This window comes from Lepidochelys olivacea, assembly GCF_965140295.1.
Source record: "Lepidochelys olivacea isolate rLepOli2 genome assembly, chromosome: 15".
In the NCBI taxonomy this organism is placed as follows: Eukaryota; Metazoa; Chordata; order Testudines; family Cheloniidae; genus Lepidochelys; species Lepidochelys olivacea.
This window is the reverse complement of record NC_140425.1, coordinates 35338304-35363674: the sequence shown is the minus strand read 5'-3', so window position 1 is coordinate 35363674 and position 25371 is coordinate 35338304. Positions and strand designations below refer to the sequence as shown.

At 41.9% G+C, this 25371-nt stretch overlaps 1 protein-coding gene across 2 annotated transcripts in view; it reads left to right on the top strand.

Annotated features, from left to right (window-relative positions):
* The window catches only part of KREMEN1 (kringle containing transmembrane protein 1), a 150180-nt gene that overhangs the window by 99268 nt on the left and 25541 nt on the right, over positions 1 to 25371 (top strand). For both annotated transcript variants that reach the window (XM_084649363.1, XM_084649362.1), the window contains 4 exons: positions 1806 to 1968; positions 12205 to 12296; positions 23415 to 23536; positions 24026 to 24179. In XM_084649363.1, coding sequence (XP_084505489.1) covers positions 1806 to 1968; positions 12205 to 12296; positions 23415 to 23536; positions 24026 to 24179 — 531 coding nt within the window. The remainder of the gene's footprint in view (positions 1 to 1805; positions 1969 to 12204; positions 12297 to 23414; positions 23537 to 24025; positions 24180 to 25371) is intronic.

The following is a 25371-nucleotide window of genomic DNA, read 5'->3' as shown; positions in this document are numbered from 1 at the left end:
GGTGTGGTATTGGCAGAGAGAATTTTTCCACATCAAATAGAGTTTGCACAGCTACTTCCGCCCTCTGTGAGGATGAATTGGTGTACAGGACTTTGTGACTTTCACCCATTATTTGATGCCATACAGAGAAATGTATATGTCAATAAAACATAGCAACTTTAATTCTGAGCCAAGGATTTGTGTCACGTTGGTATAGGTATCTAATCATTTTAAAGTAAACAATTAGATGAAAAATTAGTCTGCAGAAGACAAGAGTGAGGGGGGATTTGATAGCAGCCTTCAACTACCTGAAAGGGGGTTCCAAAGAGGATGGAGCTAGGCTGTTCTCAGTGCTAGCAGATGACAGGACAAGGAGCAATGGTCTCAAGTTGCAGTGGGGGAGGACCAGGTTGGATATTAAGAAAAGCTACTTCACTAGGAGGATGGTGAAGCACTGGAATGGGTTACCTAGGAAAGTGGTGGAATCTCCATACTTAAGAGATTTTTAAGGCCTGGCTTGACAAAGCCTGGCTGGGATGATTTAGTTGGGATTGCTCCTGCTTTGAGCAGGAAGTTGAACTGATGACCTCCTGAGATCTCTTCCAACCCTAATCTTCTATGATTCTGTGAAATGTTGCTAGTTACTATATTTATCAATTGGCAAATGGAATTTTTTGGGTACGTTACTTATAATGGCTGTTTCTTGAGAATAATGTAGAAGTAATTTAATAGAAAAAGTGCATTGCATTGTCAGTTTATGGTAAAATTATGTATGCATGTGGGATTACATTTGATCAATTTGTACGATTAATGGGATGATATAAATTCAGATAAGATAAAAATTCTGGTTCAGCAGGGAAATAAGATGTCTTAAGAGTAACCATCTTAGATGGTTTTGGGGCTATTAGTGATTCACGTTTCACATTAACTGCCACCTTGCTGAATGCTGGTAAGTTAAGAAAAACAGAGGCAAAAATGGGAGAAAAGTTATATGAATGAGGCAGAAAATCAGCTGGGAGCTCTGGAAATTGAACAATATAGCTTCTGGGGTAGCAAATCACAAGATCTGTGTTAATGGGTTCTGTGTGAACATGCCTCTCCCTAAGCAAAAACAAGCTGGAAATACAAACATTTCCCTAACAGAATCTGTTTCTGAGTAATTTTTAAAAAATTGCCAGCTTCATCTTTGAACTAATTTTTAACCAACAAAACTGTACAAAGGGATCCTTGAAATGATACTAACATCTGCAGGCAGCCTGCCTCTGGTTCCCTCCTGCTGCCCATCTTCCACGCTGCAACCCATCCCAACTCCCTGCTAATGCCCAGCCCAGGCTCCAGCATCCTCTATGGCCCTTTCCCTGGCCCCACAGAATCTTTGCCACTCACACAGCGATTAAGGATTAAAAAAACCGAAACCCTAATAAATTTAGTCAAAATGCAATCAAAATTCTGTTGTGTGAACAGATAAGTGGGGGGCCCCATAACATCACTGAATTTCACACATTTTGCAAAAATTACCAAGTAAGGGTTTAAATTCATTTACAAAACAAGAATACATCACAAAATGTAGCCTGGTCATTTATTTAACAAGTGTAGTTTGGTTTCAGGATACATCAGAGAATGCTAATACATGGTGTATAGAATATTTAGTAAAAGTAATTGTCAGTAATATGAAAGCCAGTCAAGCTAAATTTAACTCAAAGGAATACTTACATCCTGGACAGTGTCTTTAATAGCCTGAACTGATGCAAGAAAGGTTTAATTAAAAGAAAAATGGGGCAAACCTTTTCAGAAAATGACATACACACTCTCTCTCCATTTTCTAGAATGTTACACTGCAAATGGGGCGGACTATCGGGGCACTCAGAACCAAACCTCCCTGCATGCGGGGAGACCTTGTCTCTTTTGGAATGAGACTTTCCAGCATCCTTACAATACCCTGAAATACCCCAATGGAGAGGGAGGGCTTGGAGAGCACAACTACTGCAGGTAAGGAGTAGTCTCACTGCTACTACCATTGTATGCCCAATATTTCTTTAGCCCTTTGACACAAAACTTAAAAGCTGATGGAATACAATGGAGGGTGCCCTGACTGTCAAAACAATGGCAATTAAACAGACATGTTTACATCCCACCATCAGAATTGTTGGGGTTGGTCCTGCTTTTAGCAGGGGGGTTGGACTAGATGACCTCCTGAGGTCTCTTCCAAACCTAATCTTCTATGATTCTATGATCCGTTCCCTTTACCCTGGCCACAGCAGGTAGGTGCAAGCAGCTTTAGCATAAAGATGCATGTCAGCATAGCTCTTCAGTCCACATCACAAACCAGCTACAGGCTGGCATAAGAGAGAATGATTGGCCATCCCTTCAGAAAGGTGTCTAAAACAATAGCGCTTGCTTTATGTCAGGCGTAAAGAGCATTGGGTGGATGATTTGAACATCACTCCTGGTTCTCTTTCTGCCTGGATCCCTTGGACACTATACCTCAGTCCCTTGTGTTTATGAAAACTAAATCATTCTCAATGAATTAGAATTGTGATTTAATTTCAGTTTAAAATCTAAAGTTAAGTGTTTAGAGTGCTGGTCTGGGGCTCAGGAGACCAACATTCAATTTCATGCTCTGCCACAGATTTCTCGAGTGCTGTTGGGCAAGTTACTTTGTGCATGTATGCCTCAGTTCCCTCTCTCTAAAAGGGGGTTAATAGCACTGCCCTCCCTCACAGGGGTGGGGTGGAGGATAAATACAGTAAAGACTGCGAGGCACTCTGATACTATGGTAATGGAGGCCATATTAAGTGCTTATGATATCTATAGATAAGCTAAGTATGGTGTAGTCTGAAACGTGCAAGTACCGGTACCACTGGAATGGTGTAACCGCATACACGTAATGGGTGTGAGGTCATGGAGGAATTCACTTTGTTGAGCAAAATGGCATCCTCCTCACAGCATGACCTTGCAAAAGTGCTGAAATGGCATTTTGGCTGCAGTACACCCAATGTACTATATAGAAGAGCATACACCTATACAAAAGCTTCCCTGTCAACACAATCCTGAAACACCTTCTGACTCCTGGTTTCAGGGACTTAACAGTGGAGCAGGGCCAGTTGACTGAAAGAGAAAAATCTTATTTTTAGACTGTCTGATTGAGACAGCTGGATGCTCAGTGAATGTAAAACGTTTTTTCCAAAATGACTAAGGTCCAAAGTCTGTGGTCCTCACTCCTTAATTTAGTATGTGAGCCATAGAACTGATGTTTAAAATGATACTCTTGGTTAGGGATTTGTTATGTTTGTTTTTGGCTTCTTAAATGCAAAAGATATTCTTTTTATTTGTAACACCATAGTTGTTGAGATTGGTGTGTTTTTTTTAAGATTTTCAGTGCTTTTAATACTGATCAGTACTGAGACAATTCCCTGCAGGGTGTTAGGGATAAGATGTAAAGCCAAGAGCTTGGCTACTTGAAAGTTTTGGGGGCTGTTAGTCTCAATGTCCTCACCAAATTTCACCTTGGGTAATTACATTCTGCTAACCTCAAGTCAATCCCTTTTCTAAATAGCCATTCTATGTGCCTGCTGCATTCCACCCCAGCAGTGATTGCATTTCAGTGGTGAGGGAAGTTACCTATATCTTTCTTACCTATCTCATATCTGCTATTTGGACTGGTGAGGCTTAATTAATTATTATTTACTATTTTGTAGCACCCAGCACACTTTTGGGCACTTCACAGACAAATAGAAAGACAGTTCACTCTCTGAAAGAGCTTATAATTTTAATAAGACCAAGTTGTGACAAGGGAACAAAAAACATAGGGAGAAGGCACATGAACAGGGTTATGAATACAGGATAGTGGCATTACTTGGGGTTGTGTATGTAAAACAAATCGATACAAAATGAAAACAATTTCAGTAATTTTATGTTGAATAGGGATATGGGTGGACAAGGAGTGGATTAGACCCAGGGGAAAGAGAAAACGTTTGGGGAGAAGAATCAGACTGGGTGATGGGAAAGGAGAAGGATGGGATGGGGCAGTGGGAAGCTAAGGACAAGAAGGCACAGACAAGAGAAATGGTGACACACATAGCAGAGAAAAGTAAAGATTGAAGAAATACTCCCATTCCTAATATCATGGATTTATGTGAAAGCTCAATGGGGTGTGGTTGGAGAGTCCCAATAGAGGCTGGGGCGGGGTGGTAGCCACACTCACACCCAATACCTTTGTCTAGGGCTGAGATGGCACCACGAGGTAGGTCTTTTTTGTACTGCCATGAGTACTTGTTTCATAGATTACAAGTCCAGAAGGGAAGCCTGTGATCTTCTACTCTAACCAACTGTATAATACAGGCCACAGGACTTCACTGAATTAATTCCTGTTTGAATTTAAAAAAATCCCATCTTGATTTTAAAATGGCCAGTGATGGAGAATCCACCACACCCATGGTAAATCCTTCCAACAGCTAATTACCTTCACTGTTAAAAATGTGTGCCTTATTTCACATCTGAATTTGTCTAGCTTCAACTTCCAGCTGTTGGACTGTGTTATACCTTTCTCTGCTAGAAAGAAGAGCCCATTATTAAATATTTGTTCCCCATGTAGGTACTTATAGACTGTAATCAAGTTATCCCTTCACCTTCTCTTTCTTAAACTAAATAGATTGAGCTCCTTGAGTCTATCCTATAAGGCAGGTTTGCTAATCCTTTAATTATTCTCATGGATCTTCTTTGAACTCTCTCCAATTTTTCAGCATCCTTCTAGTTTGGTGGCCACCAGAACTGCACACACAAAAAACCTGGATGTTCTGTCCCAGAACAGTCCAGAAACCCATTAAATATATGTACCTTCAAGCCCACTAATGTCAGACTAGTGCACTATCAGGGGGAGTGGCCTCCAAAGGCTTTGGTTGTTCAACAGAAACTCCATGTGGCATCCTCGTAGCCCTCTCCATGACATACAGTGCGAGAGGCAACTTCTCAGATTACTACACAGCCAGAAAGGGTGAGAGGCCATGGAAAAATCTGCAGTGCAAAGGTTTGGTATCTTGTTGGAATTGTAGGCCATCATTTTAAAAGGTGATGGGCTCTTTGGTCTTGCTTATATGCTAGGGGACTGTGTAATGGAGTATGCTATGGGAGTCAGTTTGCAGTGGTGAGTTGTGACTATTTTAGGAAGCACCATCTCTCTCTCTCTCATATATGTTGCATCCTTCCAGCAGACATCATTTATGTTTTTATCTAATTTCTCTGTATGCCATGAAATATAACAGAAACAATCAGAAACTATGACACTGTTATAGGCCCCACTCAGTGTATTCTTATTAACAGCTTTGGCAGTCATTTTTGGCCATAGGACATGGATGCTAATGGTGAGACCTTTGTCCTCTAATGTACAAAGTAAGGTTGTGAATGTTATGAAACTTCTCAGGAAGCTCAGAAGAGTACCAGTAATATACTGACGGGGCAAGATTCTAACAATCAATTTACGTAAATACCCATCATTGCTATCTCACCTAACTCACCAAAATAGCTTCTGGTGACTGTTAGCCAGAGAGAGAGCCCTGTGATCTAGAACGTGAGCCCCAGGAATTTGACTAAGTTGCCAAATATAGCCTTTTTTATGAAAGCCTGCTCAGCTGCTGCTTTCCTCCTCACAATGGAGTGTGACTGGAATGTCAGAGCCATTTTTCTTCACTGGTTAGATCACTATGCTGAGAAATAGCCTTGCAGGTATGTTGAAGGAGGATTGATGGACGCTTTTGAAAACCATAGTCTCTTGGAAAATAGCTTTGATAATCACTAAAAGAAAAGGAGGACTTGTGGCACCTTAGAGACTAACCAATTTATTAGAGCATAAGCTTTCGTGAGCTACAGCTCACTTCCTCAGATACATATCGTGGAAACTGCAGCAGGCTTTTATATATACACAGAGAATATGAAACAATACCTATTCCCACCCCACTGTCCTGCTGGTAATAGCTTATCTAAAGTGATTTCCAGCACAAAAAGAAAATAACAGAACGCCACTAGCCGTCACCTTCAGCCCCCAACTAAAACCCCTCCAACGCATTATTAAGGATCTACAACCTATCCTAAAGGATGACCCAACACTCTCACAAATCTTGGGAGACAGGCCAGTCCTTGCCTACAGACAGCCCCGCAACCTGAAGCAAATACTCACCAACAACCACATACCACACAACAGAACCACTAACCCAGGAACTTATCCTTGCAACAAAGCCCGTTGCCAACTGTGCCCACATATCTATTCAGGGGACACCATCACAGGGCCTAATAACATCAGCCACGCTATCAGAGGCTCATTCACCTGCACATCCACCAATGTGATATATGCCATCATGTGCCAGCAATGCCCCTCTGCCATGTACATTGGTCAAACTGGACAGTCTCTACGTAAAAGAATAAATGGACACAAATCAGATGTCAAGAATTGTAACATTCATAAACCAGTCGGAGAACACTTCAATCTCTCTGGTCACGCGATCACAGACATGAAGGTCGCTATCTTAAAACAAAAAAACTTCAAATCCAGACTCCAGCGAGAAACTGCTGAATTGGAATTCATTTGCAAATTGGATACTATTAATTTAGGCTTAAATAGAGACTTGGAGTGGCTAAGTCATTATGCAAGGTAGCCTGTTTCCTCTTGTTTTTTCCTACCCCCCCCCCCAGATGTTCTGGTTTAACTTGGATTTTAACTTGAAGAGTGGTCAGTTTGGATGAGCTATTACCAGCAGGAGAGTGAGTTTGTGTGTGTATGGGGGTGGGGGGGATGTGAGAACCTGGATTTATGCAGGAAATAGCCCAGCTTGATTGTCATGCACATTGTGTAAAGAGTTGTCACTTTGGATGGGCTATCACCAGCAGGAGAGTGAATTTGTGTGGGGGGGTGGAGGGTGAGAAAACCTGGATTTGTGCTGGAAATCACTTTAGATAAGCTATTACCAGCAGGACAGTGGGGTGGGAATAGGTATTGTTTCATATTCTCTGTGTATATATAAAGCCTGCTGCAGTTTCCACGATATGCATCTGAGGAAGTGAGCTGTAGCTCACGAAAGCTTATGCTCTAATAAATTGGTTAGTCTCTAAGGTGCCACAAGTCCTCCTTTTCTTTTTGCGAATACAGACTAACACGGCTGCTACTCTGAAACCTTTGATAATCACTGTGACTCAGGATACCTGAGTTCTGTTCCTTGCTCTGTCACTCATTTGCTGGGTGACAATGGATAAATCACTCCTTCCCTCCACTAACCTACTTCATGTGAGTGTTTTGAGGTTACATTTCTTAATGTTTGGGAAGTGTTTTTGAGTTCTCTGGATGAGAGGTGCTGTAAAAGTGAAAAGGCTTATTATATCCTTAGTCAGAAAAATGCTAGGTCCCACAATCATACCCTATTTGCAATAGTTGTCATACTTTATTTGTATACAAAGAGAGAAAATGTTTCATTACACAGTATCCTTATAACATGGAAATTCTTTGATTTCAAGGTTAGAAGGGACCATTGTGATCCTCTAGTCTGACCAACTGTATTGCACAGACCACACAACTTCCCCAAAATAATTCCTAGGGCATAGCTTTTAGAAAAACATCTGATCTTAATTTAAAAACTCATCAGTGATGGAGAATCCACCATGCCCCTTAGTAAAGTGTTCCAGTGATTAATTACTCTCTCTGTTAAAAAAGTATCCCATACTGTCTAGCTCAGTGGTTCTCAAACTGTGGGTCGGGACCCCTAAGTGGGTTGCAACCCCATTTTAGTGGGGTCACCAGGGTTGGTGTTAGACTTGCTGAGGCCAGGGGCCAAAGCCCAAGACCAAGCCCCATCATCTGGGGCCAAAGAGTGAGCCCCATTGCCCGGGGTCAAAGCTGAAGCCTAAGTCCCATCGTCTGGGTCCAAAGCCCAAGGACTTCATCCCTTAGTGGCGGGACTCAGGTCACAGGCTTCGAGCCATTGGATCACATCTCTTTGCTTGACTGAAGAGTCCTCTTATCAGAGATCTGTTCCCCAGGTAGGTATAATGAGCTCAATGGAGGGCTGGTCTGAATCGGAGCACTAAAGAGAGGCAGATGCAACCTAGAGGCCAAATTGTGTTTTATCTCAATCAGTTGGGGTAAAGTACAAATCAATTAAGTGGTAAGTAATCACAAGTAAATCAGAGTAGGTTGTTTTAGGAGGAACTACTACTTAATCTTACACTGTAAATTAATACTGTTATCTACTGTATATTAACTACTATTATCCTAATTAAATTCACTTTATAGGTAACAATTTACATGTATGAAATAAAAGAATTTTGAATTAGGAAAATACAATACACTAGAACATAAACCCTGTTGCTGTATGTTCCCTTTTCAGTTTCTTGGTTGCCAACCTCTGTAAGCCCAGAGTTTGGAGGGAAAGTTCTTAGGATGTTTAGTTATATTTTGAGTGATGACTATGGTGCAATCTTTGTTTACTGTTTTGATTTCCAGCATAAGTACATACATGTATTTCTTGATGTGATCTGTTGGCTTCTTGATTGAACAATTATATCTCTGCTTCTTTCTGGTTTACAGTCCCTTTGCTCTTTGACAATTTCTCTATTTCTGTCACTTCACTTTGTATACCTTAAGATGCTGTCCAGATGTTTTTACAGACCTTACTGTTTTTCTCTGAAAACATCCACTCAATGTGCAGTGGCAGTCAAAAAAGTGACCAGAATGTTGGGAATCATTAAGAAAGGGATAAATAATAAGACAGAAAATATCATATAGCCTCTATATAAATCCATGGTTTGCCCATATCTTGAATACTGCGTGCAGATGTGGTCACCACATCTCAAAAAAGATATATTGGAATTGGAAAAGGTTCAGAAAAGGGCAACAAAAATTATTAGGGGTATGGAGTGTCTGCCATATGAGGAGAGATTAATAAGACTGGGACTTTTCAGCTTGGAAAAAAGATGACTAAGGTGGGAAACTTCTCCTTTGTGTCCTTAACTCTGCTTGCTATAGAGTTCACCTTTGTCCCTTTGCTTTCCTTATCAATTTTCTACAATTCCTAGCTTCTGATTTATATTCATCACTTGCAGTTTCCCCATCTCCCACACACAGTTCCCAATTATCATTCAGATTTTTTGATTGAATTCTTTCTCCACACTGATTTGGCTCATAATTATTTTGAGCTTTGTGAAATTGGGACTTTTAAAGCACCTAAGATACGTATTACTGGTTTGGACTGTGTTCTCTTTGCACATTACAAATCTGATCAAGTCATAATCATTTTTACCTAAGCTACCATTAATTTTTAGTTCTGAGATCAATTCCTCTTTATCTCTCAAGACTAGGTCTAATATAGAATTCCCCTGTGTTGGTTGCAACACTTTTTGTGTTAGGAAATTGAAATATCTCATAATGCTCTATAAAACCTCATTTCAGCTATAACAGAATTAGGCAGACTATGGAGTTGAAGATCTGAAGGACACTCATTTCTTGTTTGTCTCCATGCAACCACTGGGAAACAGGGCAAAGATTTCCAAAGCTATTAGCGACTATCTGTCTACACTTCCCTGCATTTTAAGATGTTTCTGCATTAAGTCCTATTAGCATGATTTATGCAGCTGTAATTAAAAGCATTTGATGCCCAGATTGCAGGTACAACAGTAACACTTCCCACAACTGCTAAGGTGAGAAAAAGATGGTTTTATCACAATACAAGCTTCTCTCACACAGCTCCACCAATGGACCTCCTTTATCAGCTAGAACAGCCTCTTGCTGATATATTTCCACATTCACCAGCCTCCAGCAAGCTCTGTCACCGTACCTCAATCCTGACAAAAAATAACCTCTGCTATCCTATTCTTGGGCCTTCCTTCTCCAGTATCTCTACCAGTGCATCTCAGATCTTGACTGGCAGCAACCCTGCTATTACAGTCATGCTCCCCTAATTCTGGCATTTGTTTCTAGCTCCTCATTCTTTAGCTGCAATACCCTTTGCAGTTCTAATGTCAGATCTCCCACAAAGCTTTGCTAGTTCACCCTAACCTTACAATGCAACATATGTGCTCCTTCAGCCCAGCATGTCTCAGACACAAAAGGCAGGTCATGGCAAATTGTAGGATAATTTTATGACAGTGACAAATGTTCACCAAGACGAGATAAGTAGCTGGCTTTGGTTTTGGACAGAGGGCAAGTCTGAACCTAACCCTCCAGAAGTGAAAGGCTAATGCTTGATGAACTTATTCTGTTAGTCTTCTCTTATTTCTTTTAGGTTAAAATAATTTTTAAAATGCCCAAACAGAAAGTTAAGAATTAATTAGATTTGTGATTTTAAGTAATACCATACAGCAGCAAAAAAATCATATACAAATAATTAATTAGCCCAGCCAGGCTAATCAAAGCTACAGAACAGACCCTTCCCTAACCCACTCAAATGTTCCCCAAAATGCTGTAAAATACTTTTCTTTTGCAGCATGCCAAGAAAGTCATCAAGTTTGGGCTGTTTTGTATTAATGCAGGAACCAAGTTCCAGAGTTCCAGAACTCTCACAGAGGATACCCTGCGGGCAGCACCCTCTCTTTCAGTGGTATCCGGTAATAGTACTGCATCTTTAAGAGTTTAAGAAGCAGTGGATAATTTTTAGGAAGTTAGCTGGACAAGTACCTTTTGTGGTATTGTAAGCTCTCAATGGTCCTACATTTCCTTTGGGGCTGATTCTCTACTTCCCTGCATCTTGTGTAAAAAGGCCCTTTTGGTTTTCTTTCATAACATTTGAGGACAAGGTTGGTGGTAACTTTCTCCTCTCAACCACTCCTGAAGAATCTCCTGTGCTTGAGCATTATAGCTGAATTCACTAATACTTTGACTCAACAAAGGCACAAGAACTCTCAGAAATGTGGAATTTTACTGCGTTGCCTTTGGCCATAGGGTTTTCAATGGTTTGGCAGCAGGGTGACCAGATCACAACAGTAAAATATCGAGACACATTGGGGTGCCTTCAGCCCCAACCACAGTCCACACCCACTCCTCCCAGGTTCCGCCCCAACTCTGCCCCAGGTTCTGCACCCTCTCTGCTTGCCCCACCCCCACACCCTTCCGCATCCCCCGGCCCACCGCTGGCTTGCTGTGTCCCTCCTCAGTCCCCCACCCACCGCTCGCCTCTTCACAGCACCTGCCCACCACTCGCTTGCCACTCGCCTTTTCACACCGCCCCCCCCGACACTCACCCCTACGGTGCCGACTTCCCCTCCGCCCAGTGGGTGCTCATCCAGCCTCCCGCCCTTCCTGCCCCTGCACTGCCCTCACCCCACCCCATTCCACCCCTTTCCCCCAAGTCCCCGACCGTGCCCTGCCTTTCCCCCAAGTCTTCTCCGCCTCCTCCCCTGAGCGCGCCACGTCCCCCGCTCCTCCCCCTTCCTCCCAGAAAGTCCTAATTGCTGCCAAACAGCTGTTAGGCAGAGTAATAGTGTACTCTGGGAGGGAGGGATAGCACGGGGATGCAGTGCGCTGGGGGGAGGGAAGAAGGAGGCGAGGAGTGGGGAGCTTGGCTGCAATTTTTCCCCATGGGTGCTCCAGCCCCGGAGCACCCACGGAGTCGGCGCCTCCCTCCCCCTCACCTCGTTACCTGAATATCAGGACAAATGGCATCAGGACAAATGGCATCGTACATTGATCAGGGCGCAGGACAAAAGGTTAAATATCAGGACAGTCCCAATTTTATGAGGACACCTGGTCACCCTATTTGGCAATGAGTGTAAAATGGTACTGAGAATTTCCATGGTTTGTACCTTTAAGCTCAGACTTTACCAGGAATTTGAGGATCTTACTGTAATACTACGACTTTTCTGATTTACCAAAAATCAGCCAGTATAAATTCCTTTGTTTTTCCCAGTACACCATTAGCTCAGTAGTTCTTATCATTCTGTTCTCCACCATTTTCTTCTTGGAAAGACAGACCAGCTGAAACACTGCAGTGCAAATTAAAATAATGATAGCAATGAAGCCTTAGATTTAAAATAAAAATGAAGGATCTGTATGTATCTCCACTGAATGCTTCCGATGAAGTGAGCTGTAGCTCACGAAAGCTTATGCTCAAATAAATTTGTTAGTCTCTAAGGTGCCACAAGTACTCCTTTTCTTTTTGTGGATACAGACTAACATGGCTGCTACTCTGGGATCTGTATGTGGTTCACAAAAATGTTTGACAAATTTTTGATGTCTCCTTCTGTTGATAGGAACCCTGATGGAGATGTCAGCCCCTGGTGCTACATTGCAGAGTGTGAGGATGGAGTGTATTGGAAATACTGTGAGATTCCATCTTGCCGAAGTAAGAGAAAACATTATTCCACGCCTGATTTACTCTTCTGTAGAGACTGACTGTCACGTGACAGTGGGTGATGGTTTAGTGACATTCATTAATGGGAACTAGAATAAAATCAAACAGCTTTTTTTATCCACTTGTGACCTAAGCAAAATTTTTAATGCTGTTCTGCAGAGCTAAAGGCAAACTCACTGTACCCGTCATACCCCATCCACAGTCATAACTGCTGAATTATGTTATTTAAAGTAAAATACAGTAAAGGGATTAGCTCCAAATTTATGAAGTGTTGCTAGTTTCCTATAAATGTAGAAATGTTTGTTTATTAAAAATAAATAGTGAATAAATAATAAATAGGAAAGTATTCAAGTTCAAAAAACAAAAACAAAACAATTAAAAAAACAGCTGTTCGTTATCACATTCCTTAATGTAGTGTACTTATCTTAGAGAAAGTTTTTCCATAGTGCCTATCAACACAGGCCAAAATTTTTCATACCTAAGTGCCTAAAGTTATGTAGCTAAATTTTCAAAACTCTCTGGCTAAATTATGAATTGAAATCCCTTAGATGCTAACAGGTACTTACACCCAAATCCTTAGGCACCAATCCTGCATTTATGGCTTAACTTTACATGTGAGCAATCTCACTGATTTCAAGGGGACTACTTATGTGTGTATGTTAAGCATGTGCATTTTGTATTTGCAGGCTCAGAGCCTTTGTCCTTACTCAGACACACTTCCAGTTTAAAAACTAAGTGAGTACAATATGATTTGGATTTTGCTCACCACTACTTCTTATAGGTATGTAAACAAGAGGATTGTACATGCAGGTTAGACAACTAAATTTAAAAATTTGCCCTTAAGGCAAAAGGGCATTTTTATTTAGGTGACTCAGTGTGGATTGAGGAGTCTAACTTCAGAAATGCAGGAATGAAAGTTTTCGTGTTAGTTTCTAGTTTAGAACCACAATGCATGATCCATTGTGGATTTTACTCATCACCTATCCAAGATACCAGAAGCTCTTCCATTTCTGAATTTCAGGGTACTTTCTTGATTTAAAGAGGGGCATCTGTGTTTTCTTTAAAGCCCACAGATCCTAGCAAATTATCTGGATTTGGCTCTAATAAAAAATAAATTGAAAAACAAATTTTCTGCCCATTTGTTCCACACATAAATCCTTTCAGTACTAGACCCAGTAATTTTCCCTGTGGTGGGGAACAGAGGATTTAAATTTGGACATTTTTATTTGCACAGATAATCCCAGATTTACGTTTACAAAATGTCCTTTTGACCAGTAGTAGCTGCTTCAAGCATTGCATTGAAACCAGATACCAGAAAAAGGAATTGCAGCAATTTTAGAACAAACCGTACATTGCAAGCCCCTCCAAGTCTTAATGCAAACCTTATGATTGTGCAGTTGTTTAAGGCAGAAGAGCTTGTTTCTTCCCTCCTTCTTCTATTTCCAGCAGGCCTGAAGATAAGTCTCAGGCACACTGTAACTAGATTTGAAAAATACACCATCAGGATTTGGGTACCTTGGTGGAGGGATAGAGAGATTGGGTGTGGAAATTCTTATTGATTGTTCAATTTTTAGAAAATTAATGAGTCTGTGTTTTAAGCAGCCATCTGTGTATCTGTATTCAATGCCTGATGAGACAAAGAATTTCTGGTACTGTGACTTAACATAGCTTAGGACAAGTGGAATACAGGCAACATCAAGCCTTGGTAATTGCTTGGAGGGACTTGTGTAGTATTACTCCCATTTACAGATCACTATAACTAATTCCAAATCTATTGTTACAGTGTTTTCATGGAGATAATTACACAATATTTCAAGCCCAACAATATTTATGGCTAGTACTATGTGTCATGGAGAAGTATGTATTGATATGGTGCATTCATAAGTATGCCATATAGAAGCAGCACTATTAAATGGGAATAAAAGCTTATAGTCAAAAATGGCAGTAGTGATGGTTCCAGAGTGTGCCTGGTCTCTCTTTCTCTCTATCCCCCACCTCTTCATTATGGCATGAACTTGTAGGAGGCTTGGAAATTGGTGTGATTAATTCAAAGGAGAAAAAGGCAAATGTCAGCATTAAAGGACTGCTCAAGCTCCTCCCTGCTGAGAATAGCCCACCTTAATTAATTCGTCTTGTTACAGTTGGTATGGCAACACCCATTTTTTCATGTTCTCTGTGTATATATATCTTCCTACTGTATTTTCCACTGCATGCATCTGATGAAGTGGGTTTTAGCCCACAAAAGCTTATGCCCAAGTAAATCTGTGAGTCTCTAAGGTGCCACAAGTACTCCTCATTTTTTTTTGCTGATACAGACTAACACAGCTACCACTCTGAAACCTGTCAAGGAAGGACAGGTTCTTGTCATATGGAGAAGACCTGAGAGAAGACAGTAACTGCTTCTAAATCCTTCAGACAATATGCTTTGAAGTGGCAGTAGCTTGGTGGTGTTTCTTTCTCCTTGGTAATAGGATTACTATGAAATTCAAGAGAGAGACCAAATTACAGCAGATCACACTAGTTAACCAAAACAGGGTCACCTCAGTCCATCCCTCCAAATCGTCTCACCAAATGTATGAGGTTGCTGAAGGAAGCATGTGGATGGCATGGCAGCTTTTCTCATCTCAGTTTCATTTCATTCGTGGAAATGTAATTCCTCGGTGTGTGTAACATAGTCGAACACAGAAATTGGCAGAGTGGTGAATAATGATGGGACAGGTCAGTTATATAGACAGATATGGGTCACTTGGTATGATGGGCTCATTTGAACAACGTGCATTTTAACACTGCAACATCTAAGAACAAAGAATGTAGGCCACACTTACAAGATGGGAGACAGTATACTGTAAGGCACTGACACTGAAAAGAAGCACTCAGAGAAGACAAGGCCATTGTGGAGAAGCTAAATGAATTATTTGCATTGGTCTTCACTGCAGAGGATGTGAGGGAGACTTCCACACCTGAGCCATTCTTTTTAGGTGAGAAATTTGAGGAAGCAAATACCCAGATTGAGGTATCAGTAGAGGAAGCTTTGGAGCAAATTGATAAATTAAACAGTAATAAGTCACCAGGACCAGATGGTCTTCTCTCAGGAGTTCTAGTGGAACTCAAATATGAAATTGCAGCACTACTAACTGTGGTTTGTAACCTATCACTTAAATCAGCCTCGGTACCAGATGACTGGAGGATAGCTAATGTGATGCTAACTTTTAAAATGAGCTCCAGAGGTGATCCCAGAAATTGCTGGCCAGTAAGCCTGACTTCAGTAACTGGCAAACTGGTTGAAACTATAGTAAAGAACAGAATTATCAGACACATAGATGAACACATTTTGTTGGGACACAGTCGACACAGCTGTATTATAGAATCATAAAATATCAGGGTTGGAAGGAACCTTAGGAGGTCATCTAGTCCAACCCCCTGCTCAAAGCAGGACCAATCTCCAGCTAAATCAACCCAGCCAGGGCTTTGTCAAGCCTGACCTTAAAAACCTCAGAGGAAGGAGATTCCACCACCTCCCTAGGTAACCCATTCCAGCGCTTCGCCACCCTCCTAATGAAAAAGTTTTTCCTAATATCCAACCTAAACCTCCCCCACTGCAACTTGAGACCATTACTCCTCGTTCTGTCATCCGCTATCACTGAGAACAGTCTAGATCCATCCTCTTTGGAACCCCCTTTCAGGTAGTTGAAAGCAGCTATCAAATCCTCCCTCACTTTTCTCTTCCACAGACTAAACAATCCCAGTTCCCTCAGCCTCTTCTCATAAGTCATGTGCTCCAGTCCTCTAATCATTTTTGTTGCCCTCTGCTGGATGCTTTCCCACATCCTTCTTGTAGTGTGGGGTCCAAAACTGGACACTGTACTCCAGATGAGGCCTCACCAATGTCGAATAGAAGGGAACGATCATGTCCCTCGATCTGCTGGCAATGCTCCTACTTATACAGCCCAAAATGATGTTAATCTTCTTGGCAACAAGGGCACATTGTTGACTCATATCCAGCTTCTCGTCCACTGTAACCCCTAGGTCCTTTTCTGCAGAACTGCTGCCGAGCCATTCGGTCCCTAGTCTGTAGCTAGGGTGACCAGATAGCAAGCGTGAAAAATTGGGATTGGGGTGGGGGTAATAGGTGCTTATGTAAGAAAAAGCTCCAAAAATTGGGACTGTCCGTATAAAATTGGGACATCTGGTCACCCTATCTGTAGCAGTGCGTGGGATTCTTCCATCCTAAGTGCAGGACTCTGCACTTGTCCTCGTTGAACCTCATCAGATTTCTTTTGGCCCAATCCTCCAATTTGTCTAGGTCCCTCTGTATCTTATCCCTACCCTATAATAGGGTATCCTATCCCTATAACAGGGTTCAAAAAAGAATTAGGTAAGTTCATGCATGATAGGTTCCTCAATGGCTATTAGACAAGATGATCAGGGAATGCAACCCCATACTCTGGGTGTCCCGAAGCCTCTGATTGCCAGATGCTGGGATTGAATGACAGGGGGTGGATCATTTGATAATTGCCCTATTTTGTCCATTTCATCTGAAGCATCTGGCATTGGCCACGCTCAGAAGACAGGATACTGGGTTGGATGCTAAGTTCCCCATGCAGCTGCCTATTAAGTGCTGTGCAGGCGCTCAGGACTGCGGCAGGGAAAGATGCCTCTCCCCAAGCTCCAGACCTGCCACAGTGCCGCTCTCCCCAGCCCTGACCTAGCTCAGCCCTGAACCTGCCTCGGCCAAGGGACAGCCACCCCTCCCCCAGCCCTGACCCAGCCCAGCTCCGAACCTGCTGTGGCCAGGGGACAGGCACCCCTACCCTGACCCAGCCCAGCACCAAACGTTCCGCAACGGGGAGAGGGGCCTCACTCCCCAGCCCAGGTGCTGCTGTGGGGAGAGAGAGCTGGGGAGGAGTCCTCTCGCCCCACCGTAGCCCCAGGGAGCTCCACTGCATCTCATACCCCTCATCCCCAGCCCCACCCCAGAGCCCACACCCCCAGCCAGAGCCCTCATCCCTCTTTATCTGATGGTCTTGTACCATCAGTAATACCTACTGTGAAGGAGCCTGAATACAAACCCCAAAAGTCAAGGCTCTATAGTCTGTATATCATTTTATCAATCACATTTGCTTTTTAGCTAACTCTGGTTGTTGTCTGTTGTGATGTCCCAATAAATTCTTATATAAAAGAAGTGGGCCAGTTTGACCTCCCATTACATTTATTAGCTTCCCTAATTGGTAGAGACATAAATTCATGCTTGAAGAACTAAGAATGACGCTTGTTGGACATATGTTAGCCTGAAATTGAGTTGCTTTAGTCATTCAGGTCCTGTCTACACTAGGGCAATGATGCAAAAATTTCCACCAATTCCCGAATGTAGATAGAGCCTCAGAGTGCAGGGATGGTATTCATTAATGATACGTAACTTTACAGTGTTTCTCAATATAAGCAATTCTTTCCATGGTGCTTGCAGCTGTCAGTGTGTCTTAGATCATCAGAAAAACTGTCACATACTGGTGTTTACCTTGGGAGTCTCACATCACTTCATCCTAATACAGTATAAACAAGTGTATATTAAAAAGGTACTTTCAAACAATTGCAATCTGCTAAAATGGAGACACTGTACTAAGAACTACATTCTGTGATCTGTCACTTAGCCACTACAGATTTGGTGAAAAAACATTGTTTCCAAATCAGAGTCCCCAGGGGAAAACACACACGGCCTTGTGTGTTGTTATTTCCATATTGAACACTCTCTGGTGACCCTGCCACAGCAATTCAATGGTAAGCTATGGCTGTGGGGTGAAGCCGAATGACATCCATAGCTTGGATGGTCATATTAAAACAATATTTGACACATAGTGCTCTGTTCTTCAAAGGGCCGAGCACTGAGATCCTAATTCATCAAAGTATTTCAGTGTATGAGAAACAAATGATAGTTCCACTGAATTCAATAGGACTCCCCACATGCTTCTAGTTAAGAATATGCTTAAGTGGTTTGCTGGATTGGGGCCAGAATGCTCAGCACCCTGAAGAATTGAATCCTCATTTAGGATTAACTGCCAATCCTAGACTAGATTGATGCCTCTCAGTGAGCCACAGTTGGCTCCAAATCCGTCACATTCCTTTTGTTTGTCAGAGATTGGAGTGCTGAGGCACAATGGGACCCTACAGGGGCTCACTAACTATACAATGTTACCCTAGTGGCATGGTTTTTTGTTGTTTTTTAGTTAGAGAATTTAATAATTTACCAACTGGGAGGTTCCCACCATTAAAGTTAACTCAAAGCATATTTTTAATGTGCTGTTTTAGGAATTCCCAAAGTCCCATGGGTGAAGTGAGCTCGGATGGTATTACAGGAAGTATTTGTTGGACAGTGTAATAATGCACCCTACAGAAATTTGAGCTGTCTCTGCAGGTGTTCTATCAAGCTGGACTCAGCTGGAGAAGAGCTCCAGGTGAAAATTACCTATGATACATTAATTCAGGCAGTATCTTGAAGTCTCAGTAATGATATGTTCATTGCTGCAAGCTTGCTTAGTGCATGGTACTTCAGAGCCCTAGCTAGAGAACTTATCTATATACAGTATTAACACTGGAAACTTTAACATATTTTAAGACTTAAAACAGTATTTTTATGAACACTAAACCAGAGCAGCATTAATTACTCAAACAAAACTACAAATACTAGAATTTTCTTCTCCCCAACTCTTCTGTTTTCTTAATCTCTCACCTATAGTGAGACATACTAGACGTAGACATAATTGTTCTTGTGAAGAATACGGCAATATACAATTCAGTATATTCATTAATCACTAACAGCTACACTAAACCAGCCCCTAAAAATTAAGAAGTGTTCATCCTTTGCCTTCTGTTTTTTCACTTGTATTCATCCCTTTCTGCCTTACTGTCATGTAGCTTTGCTCCTCTTGTGTCAACATTAAACTTACTATATACTGCCTCTTCTGTGTCTGGCGTTTGATCAGGTCCAAAGAATATAAAGTTCCACTCTTTTGTTACCTGAATAATTACTGGATTTACATGCTCTTGTCAGTTTTTGTGGGACCTGGAATGTTCTCATCTGTCTCTGGTTTTTTGTTTTTTTTTTTGCTTTTACTAATGAATATTAAAAAGCTCCATGAAGAAACCAGGCATCAATCTGTATTATAGCTGCATCCTAAAACTATATTGTTCCCAGTTTGGCCTGTTACAAGTGATTTGTGAAGTAAATGAATCAGTGTTTCTTTGGACTCATTGAGATGGCAACAAGAAAACGAGAATAAAAAGTTTCTTATTGTCTGCACATTATGCCAACAACAAACGAGGATTCCACACTTCAGCAGAGAGAACTCTGCACTATGGACACTGGGTCTCAGTCTAACTTATTTATCCATTTATCTCTATCAGCATCCTTAAAGCATAGAAAGCTATTGTGTAGCCCAGCACTGACATTTTTTACCATTAATCTGATAGTACTGGTCAGTCTGGGCCTTGTGTCAGGAATGTCAGACTCCTGGCATTAAGGGGTTAAACAAAAACACCTGCACTTATGAGCCCTTCAGAAATTGCACTGACTTGTCTCTATTCTACTCCAACTTTGTCTCTCTTTAGTATATTATGCTTGCATCAATGGCTCCAGCTGCAATGGAACCTCATGTTACCATTTCCTCACGTCATGAAAGGGCTCAAATGGTGCTACTTTACTGTATTACTCTGCCACTAGTGTGGGCGTGATTAGGTCTGAGTACTGCTGTGCTCTACTGAAGTCAGTACTAGCTAAAAGATTTATCCTTTGAAAACTCCCATCTAAAGATGTGGATTGAATAGAAAATATCTGGAGTAAGAGGCATTAAAATCAGGGTCAGTATAAACCAGACACTGAAATTGTGTTTAGATTCTTCTCCCAAAGGACTAATTGGCTGAAGGGAGGTGTCTTATTTGTGATGGTCCATCTCGCTTCTGCGAGAACTGTCAGAGAAAGGACATTGCTGCATCCACTCCTGCTAGTTCCTCTGTAGTGGGAGTACCACTTCACAATAGACAGTGTTGAAGGCTGCTGAGATATCAAGAGTGTGAACATGGAGGTGTGGCCCCAGTTCAAGGCCATTAGTACAGTCATCCATCAGAGCAGAGGGCTGACCTTTTGCCATGTCCTGACTTCAAGCCTGACCTGAGGGGCTCAGGATGCTGGGGGAAGTTAAATGCTGCTGGAGCTTGTTTGATGGCTACTACCTTTTCCATAAGTTTGTTCAGGCAGGGGTTTGGTAGTTTGCAAGGCCCCCCTGCATTAAGTGCAGACTTGTGCAGAATTAGCCAGACTATTGAGGGTTTCCAGGTGGCTAATAAGGAGACATTGACTGAGACATTGATGATGCCAGTTACAGGGCCCTATTGTACTTTGCTTGCCTTCATATGAGATGGTGATTAGACAACTCTGTCTTCTAGGGGTAGAAATAAAAGCATGGATGGATGAAGAGCAGTGGTTGTAACTGAGCATGGGGAAGCTAGTGGTGCTGCTAGGAGAATGGAACGTAATTAATAAACTTGCAGGTGCATGGACTTCACACTTGACTGAAGACATCTGACTATTGATTGTCAAGGCAATATAAAGCCTCAGTGTCTTGTTGGACTACTTGCTGCTCCTGGACACATTTGCATCAATGATGAGGAATTTTGGGGGGTGGAGGGATAGCTCAGTGGTTTGAGCATGGGCCTACTAAACCCAGGGTTGTGAGTTCAATCCTTGAGAGGGCCATTTAGGGATCTGGGGCAAAAATTGGGGATTGGCCCTGCTTTGAGAAGGGGGTTGGACTAGATGACCTCCTGAGGTCCCTTCCAATCCTGATATTCTGTGATTCTATGAATGATTTATACCATCTTCAAGTGGCCAGAAAACTGCTTTTTTTCTTCTCAGAGGATATATCACTATGTTTATCACCTCCAGACTAGACTAGACTGCCACCTTTTGATTGTGTTTGCTCCAGGGCAGTGACTGGGATCAGAAAGCATCCTGCAACTAATGGGTCCTAATGCAACACAGATAGTTAATAACAGTAGACACTCTGATGGGCATAGGAATGTGGTTCAGATGAAACAAGAACAGGAAGCACCCCAACAGTGAATGATGAGCTGGGATTTATACCTGGGACTTCTCATAAACATAACATACTAAGCCATCTGGCCAACTACAGACACTGGTACTTGCATTTGCTACTACATATATCAAGTAAGTCTATGAAAGAAGCATTTTCACAAATATGTTGTGAACCACATTAATTCTCCCTGAGCCATATGGTTAGTAAGTGATGCAGGGAAGGATAGGGCTTTGAGATAGCAGAGGGAGAGGAATAGTTCTCTGCATGAGTAAGGGGAGATAGAGGAAGAGGCATTTAGGTTAGCAAAAGGCTTCTTTCCAACCTACTTAGAAAACCAAGTAACTTGTTCTGTAGCTTGATACCCTTCTTAGTGCCACTCATGCAGCTTGATAAATCTTCAGAGTATTCAACTGCTGCATTGCTAATTTAACAGCCAAGTGGCTAGAATGGCCATGACTGTGGGCATGGATCTGTATGAAGAGGTCTTATTCAAATCTAAAGATCTTCAATATTTTGGCTATAAGACATCTTAGGCCTGATTTTCAAAGGTGGTGGACACCATTACCTCCGATTGATTTCAATGAGAGCATTCTGATAAATAGATTTTACGGTATTTTAAGCTGGACTCCCTGAAATTGAGGCAAACAAAATTAGTTAGGACCTCTGAAAATTTGATCTAGAGTAGTTATAGAAAGGAAATAATGAAGGTATAAATTGACCCCCTTAGCAGCAAAGGACACAAACAGCCTGGCATTTGGAGCAGGGCACTTGGATTTACAAGCTCTATTACTATCAGCAGGGGAATGATTTATCCCACTGTGCCAACTAGCCTTTAGCTGTTATTTTGGTATCTGGAACTGCTAATTGATGGTCATGTGAACTATGCTGAGTGTGTCTTGGGAAATACAGTATGTTATCCCCAGACACACAAGTTGTCTGGGTTCTCTATGTCTCCTTCAGACTACTCTGCAAAAGTATCATACAGGGGTAATCCTAGGTGGAGGGAGTCCTCTCTCTGTTGGGCACCAGCACAAACGCTTTTAGCAAATGTTGCTCACTTTGAATAGACACAAGGGAATTAAAAGGGAAACAGTGTCACAGGGTTTGTCCCTTGTCCACCCCACATTGACATGGTCCATAATCTCAATTACTAGGATGAGTTTTGTGCGCATGCATTAGGCTCTAACTATACCGGAGCTACAGCCAGGTCTAATGCTGGCAGATGCTATTCAGCTTTCTGCTGCGTGCAACATCCCTCAATCCTGAATTCAGCCAGACCTCAGACAGAACCTGGTGCTATTATTCCAGTCCTGGGCCTGCCTGGGTGAAGAGTAGTGTATAGTGGTAGGCTGACTCCAATGCAATGTTCACTATATAGTACAGCAGGTGAGAATGACATCTTTGCTGATGTTAGATGAAGAGAAGTCTCTATTAATAAGGTATCAACTTTAATTTCTTGTACTCCCAGCACCCACTTATGATTACATGGCAATGAAGTATCCTGGCAAATAGCTTAGATCCAATGGCTCTGTGGACTCCACTTTGGAAGACTGCTATTGTATGTCCATAGTGAATAAAATAGTTTGAATAGAAACCATATTTTTTAACAATGCCTCATTGCAATGTACATCATTCATTCCAAATCCAAATTTACCCTGATCCCACTCAAACCTAGTGTAATATTCCTGTTTATTATTGCTGAAATCAGGAATGCTGAATAATGAAATTATCTTAGGAGCTTATGTGACCCCTATTACCATAGTATCAGAACCTGATTATAAAATATGGTGTGTATGTATTCAGGAATGAAGCCCACCTCATTTCTTGTCTCCTTGTCTTCTGTTGTGTTTGATGGGCCTTTTTCATATTTTCTAAAGGCCAGTGTCATACAGCTGGAGCTTGCTAATATGAGATCTATGCTAAAAGTTGTGCAGAGGCCTCAAGGTTACACATGAAATCCTTTGTATCATAGTGTACTCATGGACACACATCTAGAATATTTGTTCTCCATAATTCTTTCCAGTGCCTGGGAATCTTGGCTGTTACAAGGACTATGGAGATCCCCCTCTTACTGGCATCAGTGAGACCTCAAACAAACTCACTATCCAAACCTGCATCAGCTTCTGCCGAAATCAGCAGTTCAAGGTAATTTCTCTGCTCTCCATTTACAGAGAGGTTTTTTTAAAAATGGGACAGGATGACACACACAGATCTCCACTGTATTTCTGGTGCCTTCTTTTCTTGCCCCAGGAAACCCAGCCTCTCACTTCCTCTCACTCTAGGGAGCCCAGCCTCTCTCCTGCTTATCCAAGATAGCTTGGGTATAAGCCAAAAAAGTTATATTTTGACTGCAAGGAGGAGATGCCTGCAGACATGTGAATGCTTTTGTATGCTTACACTTCATTAATGTAACAACCCTCCCCTTCCTCTGAACAGGCTTTCTCACCAGCCCTAAATGGCACCCCTGAAGCTCTGTCATCTGCAGAACACCCTGCCAGCTTTCTCCTGGCCCTGCTCTTAATCATTCTCCTCCAAATGGTACACTCCTTGCTGTCCCCTTTATGCCCTGACAACCTGCTATCTATGTTCCCCGAATGTCAACCCTTCCTGTCTAAACTCTCTTTGTTATCACAGTTTGCAGGCATGGAGGCAGGCTATGCCTGTTTCTGTGGAAATAACCCTGACTATTGGCGCTATGGGGAGGCAGTCAGCACAGAATGCAACAGTGTCTGTTTTGGCGACCATACCCAACCCTGTGGTGGCGACGGCAGGGTCATCCTCTTTGACAGTAAGTATTGAAATCGGCTGAGCATCTCTGAAAGGGGAGGCTTCAAATACTTAGCAAATCAGGGAAAAGAGTCATAAAGGAATTTGGGCACTACTGGACACAAAAGAATGCAAGACCCCCCAGTAGGGCTCAACTGTAGGGCAGCTGAGGCCCTGTTTGGCTCAGAAAAATGAGAACATGAATTCTGAGTAAAATGAATTAACCTTCATTCCAATTCTGTGAATGGATTGGCATATCTCTTCCAATAAATGATACTTGCTCAGATAACTGCTTCATGCTCCAGACACCGTGGTACACTTTTCCACAAAGGGCTCTAAAGTGGCTGTCATCCATGACACAGCACTGAAGGGCACTTTCAGATCTGCCCTTAATTAATGAATGCATGTGCAACTAAGGTAAGTGATAATCTTCAATAATCCCATCAGACACCTTAATTGGTACACATCAGCTCAACTTTTAATAAATAGTGTTATGTTCAGTCTGGTAAAGTAGAAAGGGGAACCCAGCAGAGATTTACCTGGAGCTATGGGAAGTGGAAGGAGTTCCACCTTTTACCCTAAAAATAATTAGGTGTAATTATAAATCTAGTTACTAATTTTTGATTAAAGGAAAAACAGAATAGTTGACCATACACCTTATTTTCTTATCTACATGGTAAAAGAGAATGTCAGATATACAAGACAACAAAATCTAGTAGACTTGTCAGTGGAGCAGCATGTTACATCAAGGGAATGAGTTATATTTCCTTAACACTACACACCCAGAGGACTCCTCACTCACACTCTCTCTCTATAAATACCAGTTCCAGTTGCGTAACCTTCCAGACTAAGAGTGAAATTAAGACCTGTAGTAAACAGTGTAGTATCATTGACTTCAGTGGAGTTGCACCAATTAAACAAGGTCTGAATTCTGTCCTGAATACATGACCCTTCAATTTATGTTTAAGTGCAGTATAAGGTACAACCTTTTTCTTCATCTACACAATGATACCAAACCTTAGGACAAACTTCCACACAGTCGCTTCTCTTCACAGTATGGGTTTGAAAAGTTACTAAGTCCACAGTTTGCTCTAACACGGAAATGTGGGGGTGGGTGTTAGCTATCTTAGAAGATTAGGATTGGAAGAGACCTCAGAAGGTCATCTCATCCAACCCGCTGCTCCAATCAGGATGAATCCCAACTAAATCATCCC